The sequence below is a fragment of the Rhipicephalus microplus genome, chromosome 9 (genome assembly GCF_043290135.1).
Source record: "Rhipicephalus microplus isolate Deutch F79 chromosome 9, USDA_Rmic, whole genome shotgun sequence".
NCBI classification, from domain to species: domain Eukaryota; kingdom Metazoa; phylum Arthropoda; class Arachnida; order Ixodida; family Ixodidae; genus Rhipicephalus; species Rhipicephalus microplus.
This window is the reverse complement of record NC_134708.1, coordinates 12,381,040-12,398,937: the sequence shown is the minus strand read 5'-3', so window position 1 is coordinate 12,398,937 and position 17,898 is coordinate 12,381,040. Positions and strand designations below refer to the sequence as shown.

Sequence of the window (17,898 nt, the reverse complement as noted above, 5' to 3'; positions counted from 1 at the left end):
TGCCCGCGAGAATACTCCGTGTCGTGCCCGCAGATCTGAGACGTGCGAGAGCTTGGTGTCAGCGAGAGTATTGGTCTCTCGAGTTTGGAATTCCATGTCTTGTTTGTGACTGTCTCTGATTAAACTCGAACCTCTCTGCGCTGAAAATAAGTTTCAAAACAGCCTAGCGCTATGAAGCTGAAGCTTAGGAACAACCCGGAAGCGACATCGAAGTAACTAGATTAAGACTTCAATGTCGTCGAGTCCCACTCTTTCAAGTCTTGCGTCACTTCAGGCAAGTTTCGCTACCTTTTCATGCTGTAGCTCATTAATGTGGGATTATTCGCTTGCTGAGTTATACGCGAGTGTTTGGAGGCTATCCGAGAAGTTTTTTTTTTATGAAGAGCAAGGCCGTTTAGTCACCACAACGAACATCATTAGAGAGTTTTAGTACTGCGGAATGGTGCTACGTACGCATCACGCAAGCGCCTTGCGTTACGTGGCGTCGTTTGCCACTAATCGGCTTTTAGTACACCGTAGTACCCGCGTACGTAACGAGCGTGAAGCGTGTTGCGCCATCTGGTAGATCAAAATCGAAGCACGTGTTGTTGACAGCCAATGTGAGCCAATCCAAGTGTTATAGCCAGATTATGGCCACATTTTAAGCCACAGAGCCGGTCGGTGCTTGCCCTCGATGCCGCCATTTTGCAAAACGAAGTCTCGTGCTGTCGCGAACTTGTTCGAGAGCGGCGCGATCACTTCATACGTACGCACGCACGCATCTCATGCGTGCGTGCGTAGCGGCTGCGTACGTAATGCGATACGTGCGCGTTGCGGTCTGCGCATGCGCACTACGCAGAACGTGGCGTCCTTACGTACGCAACGCCGCCGCGTACGCAGCGTACGCAGTACTAAAACTTTCTATTATATCGTCCGTATGGTTAGAAGATCAGAACACGCAACGTAGTGGCAGAAACATCGATTTTATTTCGAAGCATTTTCACCTTTTTCATGCGTTGTACACAGCGTTAGACGTTACAATGTTGACAAAAAAGTTCCGTCATCGAACAACAACACGAACTGATTTACGTAACAAAAAGGAACATGCACCTTTCTAAAAAGTTTTCAAACGTGACACCATAAAAAAGTACGTGAATCTCTTATAGTTCACAGCACGTCATGAAAGCACCTTTATTTGTGTGTAAATTATTAAGGCAATTTTTTCAATATCTTATGTACAATTGTTTTCTTAGAAGTAATTCATGCAACATTGAGAACATTTACGATGATAATCACAAAAGGTGAGGAATTTGTTTTGTGTTAATTATCTTCACGAAAAAAATAGTGTGCGTAATGTGATTAGTGATGTGTGCGAATAGAGAGAGTATGTCTTACAGCAACTCCAGCATCTTAATAGAATGAATTCTTTCAACTTGAGTCCTTTTGCTACACTCCGAAATGTTCGTTTGAGCAGAATGAGTAGTGAAATATCCCACCCTAAAAGAGTGCAGCTATTGTGAATTGGCAGTTAGTGGTGGGTGTCAATAGTAAGGCCGTAAAAGTTATCTTACGCTACTAGTATGTGTTGGTGTTATTTCTTGACAGTTGATTGAAAGCGACCACCGGTTGTGCGAAAATTTCAGCACAACATCATGTGAATTTTGAAAAAATAGGTGGCGTTCGGCTGTCACGAAATAACGACAAAATATAAGTGAACAAAGTGAAGAAACGTACTAATGAAAATGAAAAACGTAAATGTTACGGCAACTGGTAAAAGACTGGTAATCGCCTTCTGAACCAGCCGCCTAATTGAGGCCTTGCTGGATGCCTCAGACGTGCCGCAAGTGGATAAATGGCGTATGTTTTATTATTACTTTTGTGTAATGGTAGTGATAATCGCCTTGTTGCCGCTGTGGTAGACCGCGATTGGTTCCGTGACCATTTTCAACATGACGATTTGGTTCCTTTGATCGATCATTTCATCGACGCTGCTCTCCCAGTATCTATAATTTCCATGGTCCACCCATATCAGTCTTAAAATAAACTTAATCAGTGGCTAGACGCGACTCCTTTTTTCTGTAAAAGAGGAGAACGCGTTCGGAGAAGTAAGGGCCTCTCGGTGTACTTCGAGACCCTACTGTGAAGAGCACAACAGTTGCACAAAATAGTGTTAACTGGGAAGCGTGGGAAGGTGTTCCCATTGTTCGCTGGTGCCCTATCAATAATAATTCAGTTTTGAGTGGTTGTTTGGACGTTTTGTTTATTGAAACAAACATTTATTTTTTGCCGTATGCCTGATTTCAAACGAAGATGTGCTGTTTGTATTCAATTGTTCAAGAGCCCCCAAATCATCCAGAGGTCGTAGTTTAGTGGTGGCGTTGTAGTTGTGCGCGAGTCTGGAGCGAATGCGCTCGTTGGCTCGACTGTCCACATCTCAGCAGGCCCTTCCAGAGTCGGAAATGAAAACGAGATCAGTGCGCGGAACTGCCCGTATATAAGCAGGCGAGCATCTATGGGTATTTTAGCGACTCTTAACTTGGTGCTTTGCGTTCATGCCATGAGCTTTTTCGACCAATGAGAAATATGGTTATCTTTATTATATAGGTGCGCTGAGTAGGAGGGTTTACCCAACGACTGTGGCGCCTACGCGTTATAAGAGACGTGTTTACGCCACGAAATTTTTCTACTAACAAAAGGGTAAAGAGATTCGTAGCAAAACTCTCATATACAGAATGCATTCACGTAACGCCATCAAGTAACACCACTCAAGTAACTCCGGCCTCTCTTCCCTTTCCACCACCGCACCCCTCGCTTTGGCAGTTGCCCTCTTTTCCTCCTCAGCTTACATCAGAAGAAATGGTATGAAGAATGTACTCAATAGCGCTAAGAAAATCAGTTCCAGCCTTGAAGACAAATACACTCGTCGAAACGTCAGTTTGAGCACACAGTCTACGTCCACAATCATTGTTTTTGTCGTGAACTTCCACGTTTGCCTTCCTGTCGTTTATTTGAATCATAATTTTCGAGCAAACTTGAGACGCGTGAAGTTTTAGAACCAATATTGTTCAGAAATAAACGTGGGCGTCCGAAAGTCCACTAAGGGCCATATGTTGTCACGGTGGTTGTACATTTTTTGGTATTCAGTGAACCAATTCGGCTATTTGTTTGTTTTGATGAGTATATTGCTCATATTCGTCTAATAAAAATCATGTTTTGTACTAGTATTCTTCTGAAGGTTCCGTAGCTTTCTTCTCTAGTTACTGAGTATACCTAACGCAAACGTTTCTCAAGTGTACTGACTCGCGAATGAAAGACACCCTTGGTTTAGAGGTTTTTCTATAAAGTAGGCATATGTTTCCTGGTTCATTTAACAGTCTTATCATAAGAGGTACGTTACGAAGAGGTACGTTTGAAAGAAAATAAGTTAGAGGCATACGGATCGTCTGGGGCAGCGGAAACGTGTGAAAGGGTATATGAAACGCTGCGGAATCGCATGTCATGCCTCTATTAGGCATAACACTCTACAAAACACGAGATAGTAATTAACACTTCCAATCTTGCCCGTAACTCAAACGGGTATCAAGCCAACAGATGGGGCAGTAGAAATTTTCAGGTCAACAAGCTCTCGCACAATACGAAATAGTTTTTTCTCTCATTTCGTAATGCACACCACAAGAATCTACACAGTCAAATGTTTGAGCGATTCTGCAGAGTCTGTAAGAAACTTCGTCATTGGAACACTTCACAGTCTTGCAGCGGCGACCATCCCACCAGATCACAACGGTTGAAGGCTTGTTCAGCGGTTCACAGTTTGCGGTCCACTTTTGACGGTTCACAATTCACGGATGACTTTAACGTTGAAAAAAGCACGAACACCGTTTCGTCGTAGTTGCTGGCCACCATATGACGTAGTTTAGAAGAGGGCTCACTGGTGTTAACATGTTGCCAGAATGGAGAGACCTGCGAAAAAAACAGCACTGCATTTGTGATTCACCCAATACAGGTTTTGTGTGTGATCATAAGCACGCTACGCTTCACCTAAAAAACAAGGCTTGAATTAGCCGTTAGTCAAGTCAATGTGTCGGAAAAATGTGTGTCGGAAAAGAAAATAATATTGTCTTGCGCCGCGGGACAAAACTACAATACCAATACACTAGTGTCATGCTGAATCGCAAACATTTTTTCGGTGTCTCTGGTATCTGAACAGGCCTTTCAATTTAGTTATAGTAGAGAAATGGACATAGCAAATACATCATGCACATAATTCCTGTGGGCTGTACGGTACATATTTTTAGAATTGATACTGATATATACCTTCGTTTTTATGCTGCTATAATGCAGTGTTTCAGGAACTTATGTTTCCCACGTTGTAACGCCAACAAGGGATACACATACTATAGGCATTTCAGACTTGTGGAAAACTCTCTGTGTTGCCGTTTAGTGCAATGCCCGTCACTAAACTCCTGTATTTGTATTGCCTTCCAACATTATGACCTTCCACGCATATCCTCCCCAGTGTAGGGTAGCCAACTGAATGTCTTTCTGGTTAACCTCCCTGCCTTCTCCCTTTTGTTGCTTCCTCCTCCTTCCTCCCGTCTTGCGAACAAAAAAATTGGATTTAAATATTTCAAAGCTAAAAGATTTCTATCTGCTTTGCGTTAAACGAAGATTTCATACGAAAAATTACGCCCGGGATACCTATAGACTTCACTTAGATTTCATCGATGCCATAACGTGACATACAATACCCACCTCTTCAGCTGCGATTGTCGGCTGCTGCCGAATCCGACGCTTCTCTGAAATGCGTGGCCTCCATCTGCGCCACTTGTCTGAACGCAGTCCGTAGAGCATGCCAGGTAGGGGTTTACCAGGCTTTACGTCCACGCAGCGATCTCGTCACCGCGGCGCGAGTCACAGCGAAACTACGGCGAAACGCAGCCTTCCTCAGACGAAGCCATTGGTGTGCAACGCCGTGTTCTCCTGGTGCTGGAAGACGGACGAGGCGGTCGTCTTGCCGTTGGAACGGTTCGACGACAGGCGACGCACCCTTCGCCTGGAGCGACACATCAGCACGTCCTTCATGCTGCGCCGGAAGTTGTCCGACAGGAAGGCGTACAGTATCGGGTTGATGAACGAGTTCATGTACAGCACCAGCGTCGTTGCGATCGTGAGGCTTACTGCCGATCGCGACGCCCCCTCGTAGCCGGACGACCAGTACTGGTAGAACTTGCGCGCGTGAAAAGGCAGGTTGCACACGGCGAAGCCGAGCACCACGGCCACCAGGAGGCGTATGACTTTGCGTCGGGCTCGCAGCACCGTGGCGGCAGCTTGCTGCTGATAGTGCTGGTGCACTTGAGTGGTAGCGCCGATGGGGAAGCAGTGCTTCTTGTGTACCGTGTGCCGGGACTTCTTAGCCACTCCTCGCTGGCTGTTGCAGACTGCGTTGTTCTGCAGCAGGTTCTCCCGACACGCCATCGTGGCGCTTGAGTTGGTCCTCTCCAGTGGTTGCAACTCTAACGTGCCCCTAAAAGAACCAATTGGTAGAAATTAAAAGAGAAAATTTACATAGTCAAATCACATCACTATCTACGTGGTCTGTGTAGCGTTAAGTATTGTTCTCACCTGCGACAAGCGGTGGTCCGCCGACCACGCTAGTCAAATATTGTCCAATGTTTTCTAGTATTCTACAACTTTCTCGAGTATTCTCCAATTTTCTCGAGTATTCTCCAATTTTCTCGAGTATTCTCCGATTTTCTCGAATATTCTCCGATTTTCTCGAATATTCAACGCTCTCGAATATTCTCCAACGTTCTCAAATATTTTCCCACGTTCTCGAACATTCTCCAATGTTCTCGAGAATTATCCAATATTCTGGAATATTCTTCAGCATTCTAGAATATTCTCAGACATTGTCAAATAGCCTCGAGTAGTCTCAAATTGTTAAAGAAACTGCTTTGGCTTAGTCACTTCTTCCTCGAGCTTTAGTCACGTCTTCAGTCGCATACGTCTGTACCAAGCACGGTAACACAATGTGAGCTAATTTTCTATATAATGAAGAGGCGTGAATTTTTTCTGGTGTCATGTATGTCCCCTTTAGTAGTGAACATCGGTGGCCATGAGCCGCTTTTTGATTCAAGTCGCTGGCGTGACTGAACCTTTGTCATTAGGAAGTCGCTGTTCTGAAATTTTATACGACCGTACAAATTGACGGCGAAGACCTTTTGTCAATATTGAGGCAGATATGTATACCCTGCATAAATAACTGGCATTCCATTATTACGTTTAAACAGTTTTCTGGTGTGGCTTAATAATTGGGATGTTATGTGTGAGTTATTGACCATAATAGTACTCTGAAGGATTTTAAAGTGCTTGCCAACGTGGAACGCAATTCAGTAAAAGTGTGTGAAAATGTGATCTGCTGTATTTTACAAGGTGTTCGTACTTATTTTCGAAAACTCTGGGCATGTGCGCTTACTTGCGTGCAGAAATCAGTAGGACAGAAAGTTTGGCCAAGCAATTTCATTAGAGTAAATCATTTGTCTCTTACTAGCATATTAGTACAATGTAGATCCAAACTAAAAATAGACGAAAAGTCTCCTTTCGATGCCGCCGATGGAGATATGCCTTTTTTTTCAGTGATGTGCTATGTAAGGTGACGTCAGCGCACAAGTACGGCACCGGCTACTCCTTAGCCCTTGAGTAAATGTTGAACACTTATATGAAAGGAAAGCATAAAGAGCAGTGCATGAAAAGATCAACACCCGAGCACACATATGCAAAAACACACTGATATGCACACATCAAACAACACGAACACAATGAAAAAGAAATTTTCGAAAATCAACGAATGAAGTCTCTGATAATGTCTCTCGTTAAAATTCGATCCAACCTGCAAAAAATAGCAGAACACATGTCTGGTTCTTATGATGTATTCGCTCATGTGTGCATAACAGTTGACACGCCATGCACTTCAACACACATATCTGATAGATGTCATGTAGTCAGTACAACATATGCTAGACTAATGAAAGTTTGTTATTTCTTAGTACTTGTCAGTGATTCCACTGTCGTCTGAAAGTTGTTGTTATGCTTTCAATGCTGTGAAAGCGTGCGCCTGTAAAGCACCAGTTTGCTATGGTGATATGATGTTAACTCTAATTGACTTCAGTTTGCATAATTACTACGCTAAAGTTAAAGAAAATTAATGTCGGCCATGGAGGTTTTTGGCCTAATGGTAGGTCGTATTCACTTGGCTGTGTCCCAGAAAGTGAACCCCCCCCCACCCCCCTCCCAAAAGTTCTTTCCTTGCATTTGCATCTGTACTAAATATTTCGAACTGACAAAATTTTATTAGTGCAAGAATTGGTATGCGCAATCGCTAATGATAACCATGTCTTGTCGCGACAAATGTGGTCTCTGAAGATAATGTTGGTTATTTCCCATGTGGCCTATTCTTAGCCACCCCAGTCTGACGTGAATTTACGATGGTGGAAACGAATCTATATGTGCTATTTAGTCCTAAATTATGCGGATTCAATTTTTGCGTACCGCCCTGGCGCAAAAATGGTGTACGAAATGGAGCAAGTCACGCACACGCACACCTGCATAAATGTCTTAAAGCGTTAGTCTCAGAAGCTGAAAAGCATCGGCTGCGATTCGTTGTCCCTCCCCTCTGCACCCCATTTCAGGCTATACGCCACTAGTTTGCACGATCAGATTTCGCACGAACATTTCAAACATTGCATTGAACATTTCACGCAACGAGGCTCACCTTCGCGGGCCACTGCAGGAGTATCCCGTGGGGACGCTGCTCCTCCACAGCTGCAGGCCGATGATGGAGTACATCACACTCATGATGGCCAAAGGCACGAAGAAGCACACCACGAAGTTGAGCACGTCGTAGGTGCGCGAGTCGTACAGGAAGCGGCGCATGATGCAGATGTGGATGGTGCGATCGGGCTCGTCGTGCGAGGGCACCTCTGCGGTGCCGCACATCACCAGGCGCGGGCTGCAGAAGCCGGCGCTGACGAGCCACACCGACAGGACGACGATGCGCAGGCGGCGCAGCGTGATCACGTGCTTGCTCCACATGGGGTGAACGATGGCGATGTACCGCTCGACGCAGATCACCGTCAGGATGCCCACAGACGCCGTGTAGCTCAGGGCCTGCGCACGGAGGAATCGATGGGCGACATTGCGAATGAGAGCTTGATGGTGAAACAGTACATTTTTTTGCAAGCCTAGGAAATGCAGTATAGTATTACAGTAAAACTCCTCCTTTCGCACTGATTATAATTTTTGCCACTGCTAGTTTAGGTGCTGGTACGCAGGTAGACGTGCTACATTAGCAAACAATAGGGTTTATGTGTCAGTGGACTATCAGTGCCGTTTTATGTTCGTCGGTGACGATTCATAAATTTTCGCACCAGTACATGTAGTTTGACCGAAATGGTTTTTGTGTGTCCGTTTATTTTCTGTCAGTAGGCAATCATTATTTTTTGCTTTCGTACAGTGTATGCACGCAAAAAACTAACGAGATTTGTCTTTTACAAGTTTTGTTTTGGAAATAGGAGAATTTGTTGAGTCACTCTGCGTTTTCGTGTTCCTTGTTTTCTTTGTCTGTGTGGAGGTGCTGTCTGTCCAACATGAAGGTATGCCAAGCCACAAATGTTTTTTTGTTCTTTTTTTTATCTTGGAGGTTGGTATAACCTGGTCGAACCTCATGTTGCCTCGCGGCTTACTTGTTAACGATGAACCTGCGCTCGAGGGACACAATGTCACTTGAACTGCGAACGTTTAAAGCAAAACAAGTAGAATACCATACTTATATGACCTCGTAAGACACTGTATTATGAATAAAATAGCGGGCGTAAAAAAAACGGGACATAGTGCTGTCATGCGTTGTCTTTATTTGTCTTGGTAGTTTATGGGCACTGTTGGGTTCGTAATAAAATTACTCGATAGTGAATCAGTGCCATGAACAATGCGAATCAAATATCTGGTGGTAAGGGGTCTCTATTTTCGGTTTTCTTCAGAAAGATGGGGATAGGGACACAAGTTTATGCTAAGTCGGTTTTCCTATACGTGTAATACTTGCGTGCCCTCGTATAGTAAATGTGTGCAATTAAACAATCCAAGAAAATACCATGTGATTCCGCGATTCTTTAGGGCAAAAGAAATTAGTAAAATAATGATGTATTAATTTAACATGGATCATGGACACAAGTTTATAAGGTGATATTAAAAGCGAGATTTATAGCTTCTATGATACGACAGATTAGAACGTTTGATCACATCAATTCCTGTACTTATGTAGAGCGGAAGAAAGTGACTATATATATATATATATATATATATATATATATATATATATATATATATATATATATATATATATATATATATATATATATATATCACAGTTGGTAATTTTTTCATCCACTTTTCTTTCTTCTTATTTACATTCCATTGGTTTTATTAACTTCCCCTGTACATTCCTTGACATTCCTGTCTGTTATATCTCATTAATATTGTGTTAAAAACACGGAAAAACGAGCCCTTAGGTATACACTTCTTTCACTTATATATATATATATATATATATATATATATATATATAACAGCGTGCATGTGATGTAAAGCCTGCATGTTACGGAACACAGAATGCCTACAGAGGTATAGCGATGTCAATCTCTAGGAAGCCTATGAAGCTGTCGTCATATTAGGCGGATGGGTGCGTGAAGTTAGCGTCCTTGATATTTTTTTTTCCTTTAATTAATGGTCGGCTGTTGGATAGACTGGGCGTGTCGCTTACCTGCACGAAGAAGTACATCCGGCAGAGGAAGTCGCCGAAGGGCCACTCTCCCATCAGGTAGACTGACATGTTCTGGTAGACGCAGAAGAGACCCACGCACAAATCGGCCACGGCCAGGTTTGTGAGGAAGAAGTTGGTGATGGTGCGCATCCGCCGGTGTACCACGACCACCAGTACGACCAGCAGGTTGCCTGCGTGGTCGAAGAGTGGAGGCAGTGAAACGCAGATAATTTGAAAATCGGGAGAGTTAGCGGACAAGGGACGATGATGCATCCGTAATCAACATGATCATCGTCGGAATAATCAATTATCTTTAGCGTGGTTAGCTTACTGCAGGATGAAGGCTAATGATCTTCAATTTACCCTAATCTGCGCGAGCTGATTCTATCTGATTCCTGTGAACTTCTTAATCAGAAAACTTCATCTGACACTTTGCCGTCCTCGCATTCATGCAGTCACTAGTTATACCTGTGTACAGGAGCCCAATATATTTCAAAATGGATTACCATGAATGTGCAGATTTCATTGATAAAAAATATATATTGACAATAAACTGCACAGGACGAGCGAGTCTATTTTCACCTTTACAGCTAAGTGTAACGTGTGCCAAGCAGAAACGTCACCTATGATATGACGTCATACCAGCTCCGTAAACTTTCAATGGAGCAACGTTTTAGCAAACATTGCATAAGTATTGCTATTTTGCCAGTGTTTGTGGCTGGACCGTGTCACTGAGGGGGTCAGTGAACTACGCCGTGTTGCCTCGAGATCCTCACGATTTTGCCAGCATCAATAATCAAAAAGTAGGTTCACAGCAATGGGCCACTTTATAAATTACTTCACACATTGCGTATTTATAGGTCGCGTGATATCTATCTAGTGAGGTGGAAGCACACACGCCCATGTGGGCTTGAAAGAAACAAAATGCCTGTATAGGCCAATATTCAGACCCTGAGGCCTCCGAACTGTAACTGTAAAGTAGCACATATACATTCATTTCCACCGTCGTCAGGTGCAGTGCAACGCTGCATACTTTCTTTTAATCTATTTCTTTCAGGCGGAATCCTTAGATGGCCCGTATAATGCGAAGTTTGACTTTCAGCGGCGTCAACACGTTTAACGCAAGAGAACATCATCCCATGACGACGTCGCCATAGTATGACTCATGGCGTCATATATAGCGTGAATTCAGAACATTACAGTGAAGTCGTCATGACGTGATAGTGTGACGTCCCACAATGACGTCATCACATGCCATCGCCACTCGTCCAAAAATGGACCGATCATGGATGCAATGCTAAATCGGGTGAGGCGCACAAAGCTATCGCAGGGGGTTCAATAAATTGATATAAAAGAAAATTGTGGCATCGAGTGGTCTAACACGAATGCGTGAAGGGCCCTTTGAGTTTCTCCATTCCTACGCAGTAAGGGAGCCCTCATCGAAGAAAAAAGCTAACTTGAAACGTAAAGCAAAAGAGATATGTAAAATAAGCAGCTCCTTCTTTATCTTTTCCCATTTGTTTAGACGGGATGAAACACTATGATGAAGATCGCGTCAGCAAGTATATCACTTGAAAAATCGTTATAAAGGTTTATGGCGCCCTTCGTGCAGTCATCTCAGCTACAAGAACGATCATTTCTTGCAAAATAGGTCACGTCCTTATGGCTCTTATACCTCACAGTCGGGATGACATTATCTAAAGAGTCTTCGTACGTCGCATGGGACTGCGCTGCTGGAAAGTTAATACCGTACAAACTTGCCACGCTACAGTGCACCAGACGGGTGGTCTCCGCGTGGTGCGGCGTCCCAGTTGGGGTGAATGTTTTATTGAAGCGACGTTACGCAAATAATTCGTAGAGTGGTGCAATCGTGACATCTAGTTTGTTTCTCCCTCGACGTATAGAAAAAAAAAAGAAGAGAAAAACGCAAAGAAAAAAAAAGAAAAAAAAGGCGTGATGGAACGTGCACGTGTACATATATGACGGCGGCAACCTTTGGAACATATCACATAGTTCCCATGACGATGAGTTCTTTTTTTCTGTCGTGCTTTAAAGATCAAAACAGGAGAATAAAATATAAAGGCAGGAGCGAATCAATGGGTCGAAAGTGGTGTAAAACAACCTAGTAAACTCAATGCGCTAGATTTTCTTATGTTGCGTTCACCTCAGGCACGTCCCCCGAATTTTGTTGAAGTCGACGGGTAGTATTTCGTATGCATAATGACTGTGCCTCGTAAGTGGTTCAGCCACGCAGAAAACTGCATGATGAATTTATGTTAAACATCGCCTTCGGAAAATTGCATTCAACCTATAGTATATGCAAAATGAAGCGAGCATAACTAAACCGATGAGGGCGATCAGCTATTTTGCATGTGCTCGGCCCACGCGCGCCGTCCATCGTGTATCGGCATTTTTGATCAATCACTTGCCGCGCTTTTACCCCCTTTATGCGTTTATCGGCGCATCGTGAATGTGAAGTCGTGTGCCCCACTTGGAGGTCACATCCCGCCACGTTTGTGCACGTGTTGACTGTGCCGCCGAAGCTCTCGCTTGCAGCGGCTCTGACGCTACCTGCATCTCGTCAGCATCTACTTGCGTATGGATTGGGCGCGCGCTCTTAAAAAACTGCCATCCCCCGGAGCGATACTATAGGAAGTGCAACAATCGAGCAAATAAACGGGCGTTCACAAAACTTGTAAGCAAACGCACTGCCTCCAACTTCAGTGTTCTGACACTGCACCGCGTCCGCGGAAGTTCGTATGGCATAGTTGCCGGCGTGTTGAGACCTGCCTGAATCTGAATTACATAAGAGTCAATAGCAAACAATTTAGCCCCACCGCGGTAGTCTAGTGGTAAGGTACTCGGCTGCGGACCCGCAGGTCACGGGATCGAATCCAGGCTGTGGCGGCGGCATTTTCGATGGAAGCGAAAATGCTGTACGCACGTGTGCTCAGATTTGGGTTCACGTTAAAGAACCCCAGGTGTTCAAAATTTCTGGAGCCCTTTATTTTGGCATCTCTCATAATCATATGGTGGTTTTGGGATGTTAAACACCTCATATCAATCAATAGCAAACAATTTCCCATGTGGCCTATTCTTAGCTACGCCAGTCTGACGTGATTTTACGATGGTGGAAACGAATCGATATGCGCTATTTAGTAGCTGCAGTCGCTGTAGTGCTGTAGCGTAGTAATTAACATGTATTGAAGCAATACGTTATTGCATGTTCTCTCATTTCCCGACGTCGGCGGCAGCAGAGCTCGCAGCGCTTCAAGGTGCGGTAAAGTACATTCTTCAGCAGCCACCAAACCAATGGGCCATCTTTTCCGACTATAGATGTCAGCCTTCAAACACTATGGTTTGCTTTACGGCGTGGGATTACACGAACAATCAATGCATCAGATAAGAAGCGACTACCACCAAGAACTCGCGGAAGGACATGATAATGTATTGAGTTGTTACCGAGTCATTGTGGCATTGTGGGCAATGACCATGCAGACGAAGCTACTCGATCGGCTAATGAACATGACCGGCGGACGCCCATACCAATATTCAGACCAGATGCTGCGCAGCGACTGCAATCACTTGCTCACCGTATCCCACTTTTACAAGATAATACGCAGGGTTTCTTTAACGCGTCACTGTAATCCATCAGCGCAAATTTGCAACTTTGTTTTTCATCCGGGCTCTGACGACAAGATGAAACATTGCTGTGTCGCATGTGGGTGAACGTGGCAATTACAAATGCGTATTTGTGTCTCATTGGAATGGCTATCAGCGTGGGATGCAACATTTTTGCCTTCGAGGAAAGCGCTTTCTATTATACTGCCCATCATACTGGAGTCAACGACGTGGTATAGAAGCTAAGTTCCGTCACCTGGATCTGAGACCACTTAAACAAAAGTTCCTGGGACCTTGACCGACAGTCTCACATACGCTCAAGGCCACGAAAACTCTCTTGTGCTTTTTCAGTACCACCGAACTTCATGATCCCTTGTGGATGAACAGTGGGAGGCTGTACTGTGTAGTCTCAAGCTGTTAATTTACCAATCTTTTTCTTGCTCTTCTTCTTTTTCTCTATCTCTTTCCCTTCTATTATTTCATCTTTCTCTCACCCCAAGTGAAGGGTAGCCAACCGAGCTAAAGCTTGGTTAACCTCCCGGCCTTTCCTCTCCATTTCTTTCTCTCTCTCATTAGGAAAGTGATTAATCATAACAATGTCGCTTTTCTCGTGGTGGCTATTCGAAAACACAAAGGCCCTAAAAGATTGAGTAAACAAAGTTCTTTTTCTGAAAAAAAAAAGAGACTTGACATTCTCAGGATTTCTCAAAACAATGAGTCTTCACTTGTTCGCTGAGTGCAAAAGATATCGTAATGCGGTAAATGCTGATCAAAAAAAGCAAAGCCATCTCAAAAAAAAAAAAAACCTTTCGAGCTTAGGTAACAACCCTAAGCAAATATGTGAAGAAATCAAAACTCTCATCGAAAACAAAGTTAACACACCTCTCAAATCGTTTAATTAATATCATGATTATAATGAAGTTGCATTATCGAAAAAAATTAACGAGCATTTTCGGAAGTGGGTAAATATCTGGACTCAGTGCCCCTCCCCGATAATACCTCCCTTACGTGATACATTTCTATATCAAAGTGTCACTCCATATTCTTGGCACCAAAGCCTGAATAAAAAATTTATCCATTATTTGTTCTCTTGAAACACAAGTGTGATGACGGCACATCACTATTGTCCATTAAGCTTTGCACCGGTTGCTTTATAGAACTATTGACTTGCATGGCACCACGTTATATTTCAGTGGTTGCCAAGCCACTGTGGAATTATCGGTAAAGAACGAACTGATCAAGCGGCCCGTTCAGCCCATACAGAAGACAACGACCAGTCAATACCTCGCTCAAAGACGGACGCTGCTAGGAGGCTCCGCATTCTTGCTCGCCAACGCTCCATGGCTCTTTGGAATGAGCCTCTCTTTACGCATGCAAGATTACGATCCTTTGATCCAACGTTAAGCATGCAGCTTCCAACAAAAATTTGACGAGGCGACGCTACTGCTCTGTGCAGACTATGGTTGGGAGTCGCGTTTACCCGTGCGTACGCGTTCCGCATAGGTATGGCCGACACCGCCGACTGTGCACACTGCGGAGATGAAGAAACAATTCGACATATCCTGTGTGACTGCCCGAAATACAACCTGGAAAGACAACACCTTTCTAATAAACTAAACAGGTTAGATGACCAGCCGCTGTCAGAAGAAAATATACTGCGCCATCGTCATGACTCATCGTCACAGAAGAAAGTCGTGCAAGCGCTACTGGGCTTCTTACGAACTACTGGCCTGTCGGAACGCCTCTGAGTGGACTGATTTTCTGTGTGCGTGTGTGTCGGTGTTTTTCTCTTATTTATTTTTTAACTCTCCCTTTCTCTTTCAACCCTCTATTCCCCAACCCCAGTGTAGGGTAGCATACCGAATACTAGCATCTGGTTAACCTCCCTGCCATCCTTTTTTCTCGTTTCTCTCTCTCTCTCTTGACTTGCATATTCAATCACATGTCGGATACTGGTGCGTTGACAGATAGGTTAAAATTAGCCCTTGTGACTTATCTGTAAATGTGAGAAAAAAACGCAATTCAGCATTTACCGGCCCGTTTCACTACTGCCAATTTGTCGTAAGATTGCTGAAAGAATAATTTACAAACGTTCATTTAGTTACCTCTCTGAAAATGATGTAATAAGTGATTATTATTACGGTTTTCCACCCAGTAAGTTGACCGAGACTGATTTACTATAAATTAAAAATGACTTAATTCGGAACATTGAAATGAAACACTTTACAATCGGTCTATTTCCAGACATTATTGAAGAATTTGATTCGGTTCAGCATGACACTCTGCTAGCAATTTAGAAATTCACAGAGTTCACGGCATTGCCAAATGTCTCACGGAAAGCTACTTGACAGGACGATAATACACAAAGTTACATGACAGTTGCTCTAACCATGGGACATTGAAATGCTCTCCTATTCATCGTGTCCAATAATGACATTGTAAACATTCCTTCATCTTCAAACATTAACCTCTGTGTCGACGACACTAATGCCTTTTTTATGGCTCCAACTTAGAAGTTGAATAGAGAGCGAAGAGTTTGTTAGGAAAGTTACAGGGATGATTGGCATTACCTCAACTGACTTTGAAGGTTCAAAAACTGATTTCATTATGTTTCATGATAAAGACAAAGCAATAAGTCACAGCCCAAGACTCTGCTTTGGCAATTCCAAAATCAAATGTCAAGACGATTGAAAGTTTTTGGGCGTACACTTCCGCAATGACTTTAGTTGGTCTGATCGTGGCACTTATGTCAAAATGGAAATGGTTCCCTCTATTGGTGTTCTCAGCCGCATCAACAATCTTCTTCCACATTCTGTGACAAAGCACCAATACTTTTCTTGTTCACTCGCATCCCACGTTCTGCAGCTTAGTTTGGGGCACATGCAACAGGACCGATGCACAAAAACTGATCTCCATGCAACAAAAAGCACTGAGGCTGTTAACAAGGAGGCCAGATAGCCAGAGCAACTTATCTTTTGTTTTTTTACATCATAGGCTTTTCTGATTGCTACAAAATTAAATTATGGTCCTTATCTATAACCGCATACAAGAAAACTTTCCTGCATTTAGCAACGTGTATTTCACTCGAGGTGTTAAATAAAACTTATGAACGACTTCAATTGTTTTAACACGATTCAGGACAGTGACTTCACCATCAAATTGTTGGCATCCGCAACAGTTTTTTAGGTGCTGTGGAATTAGCTCGGATAAGCGAATCTGTTATACTTAAAAAAAAAGATTACTTTTCTACCTAGGATGAACTGTTTCTTTTCGAGTGTTTGATCATTTCACGTAATTGTGTCTTCCCAGTTTCAATGTGTTCTGTTTAGTTATAGTGGTACTTCACATCATTTCAATCATAAGTTATGCCCATCTTCAGCTACATTTGAATATTTGAATCAAGTTCAAAAATTATGGAAACAAGGAAGTAAATATTCAAAGATTCAAAAATTGCGGAAATACTGTTTCGTGTTTTTTTTTTTCGATCCAGGTTGTGGGGCTAATCAGGAAACAATCATGTCTGTTTTCTTTTATCTCCTCCTGGTAGCATGTAGCGTGGCATGCAAGTGTACAACGTCCATATGTTAGAATAAAGCAATTCTTCTTCTTTTTCTTATGGGGATGATGATGATGATGCCTTTTCTTGTGGCTTATGCAAATTTTTCGCACCATCATCAACAAAGCAACTGACACACCACTTGCTGCAGCTTATAGAGTATTCGCGCTGCAGCTCTGCCATGCCAGCAGTGTTGATTGTGTTCATTCTATTCGCAGTGACTAGTGGCTAAGCGTATCATGTTGCCTTATAGTGGCCATATACACAGCGATTTGAAGTTTTTGTGCATATTTATTTAGTAAAGCGACTACTCTACAATTACCTTCTGCAACTTTTCTGGCCATTTTTTATGAATTATCGACATTAATGTCACGAATGAATGACAATACTGCAACAGTTCAAATGGAATGACATTTTAAACTAATGACATTAGCACCTCCAGTGGGACGGGGGTATTAAACCCAGCCTCTTCGAACAGCCAAGGTTGTGGGGATGCTGGGAAACTTTGGACTCACCGAAGAAGCAGCAACAAAACACGATGGAGTAGGCGAAAATGAGGCTGACGCGGACGTCCATCCTTTGAAAGATATCCTCGTCAGCTTCCGAGGACGCCCACACGCCGGAAGCAGAAGTGGCCGACCCATTTCCGGTCGCATCCCATTCGCCCAGTGCGCTGCTGTCGTTGGCGTCGTCCGGGGCTGCCATTAGATAGGATGGGCAGGATTCCTGTAGGAGAGTTATGCAGGTTATGAATGCAACAAGGCCTCGGAGCAAACGTTTATCTACTCCCGCGAGCATTTTAAAAACACATTCGCAAGCTTGGTACTGAATAACCATGTATCTTGACAGGTTTATCATTCTGAATACTTGTCTATGCTCCACCACTAAGGAAAGACGGACAAGATACATATACACTTATAGCTCATAA

General features: G+C 43.5%; 2 protein-coding genes across 3 annotated transcripts in view; one reads left to right on the top strand and one right to left on the bottom strand.

The window, feature by feature from the left end:
• Positions 1 to 17,898, top strand: part of LOC119163474 (uncharacterized) — a 403,044-nt gene that overhangs the window by 61,707 nt on the left and 323,439 nt on the right. The window lies entirely within an intron of this gene.
• On the bottom strand, positions 944 to 17,686 carry LOC119164862 (trissin receptor). The gene is made up of 5 exons (XM_037417063.2): positions 17,486 to 17,686; positions 9,794 to 9,984; positions 7,751 to 8,145; positions 4,732 to 5,503; positions 944 to 3,939 (listed from the first exon to the last, which is right to left on the bottom strand). The coding sequence occupies exons 1-4, from the start codon at positions 17,673 to 17,675 to the stop codon at positions 4,924 to 4,926; spliced, it is 1,356 nt and encodes a 451-aa protein (XP_037272960.2). The 5' UTR covers positions 17,676 to 17,686; the 3' UTR covers positions 944 to 3,939; positions 4,732 to 4,923.

Excerpts from the sequence above, each read along its gene's own strand:
- LOC119164862 (XM_037417063.2), bottom strand. The coding sequence starts at position 17,675 with ATGGCAGCCCCGGACGACGCCAACGACAGCAGCGCACTGGGCGAATGG. Across the intron at positions 9,985-17,485 it reads GTTTTGTTGCTGCTTCTTCG|GCAACCTGCTGGTCGTACTG; the intron begins GTGAGTCCAAAG and ends TCGACCACGCAG. Across the intron at positions 5,504-7,750 it reads TCCTGCAGTGGCCCGCGAAG|GGGCACGTTAGAGTTGCAAC; the intron begins GTGAGCCTCGTT and ends TGGTTCTTTTAG.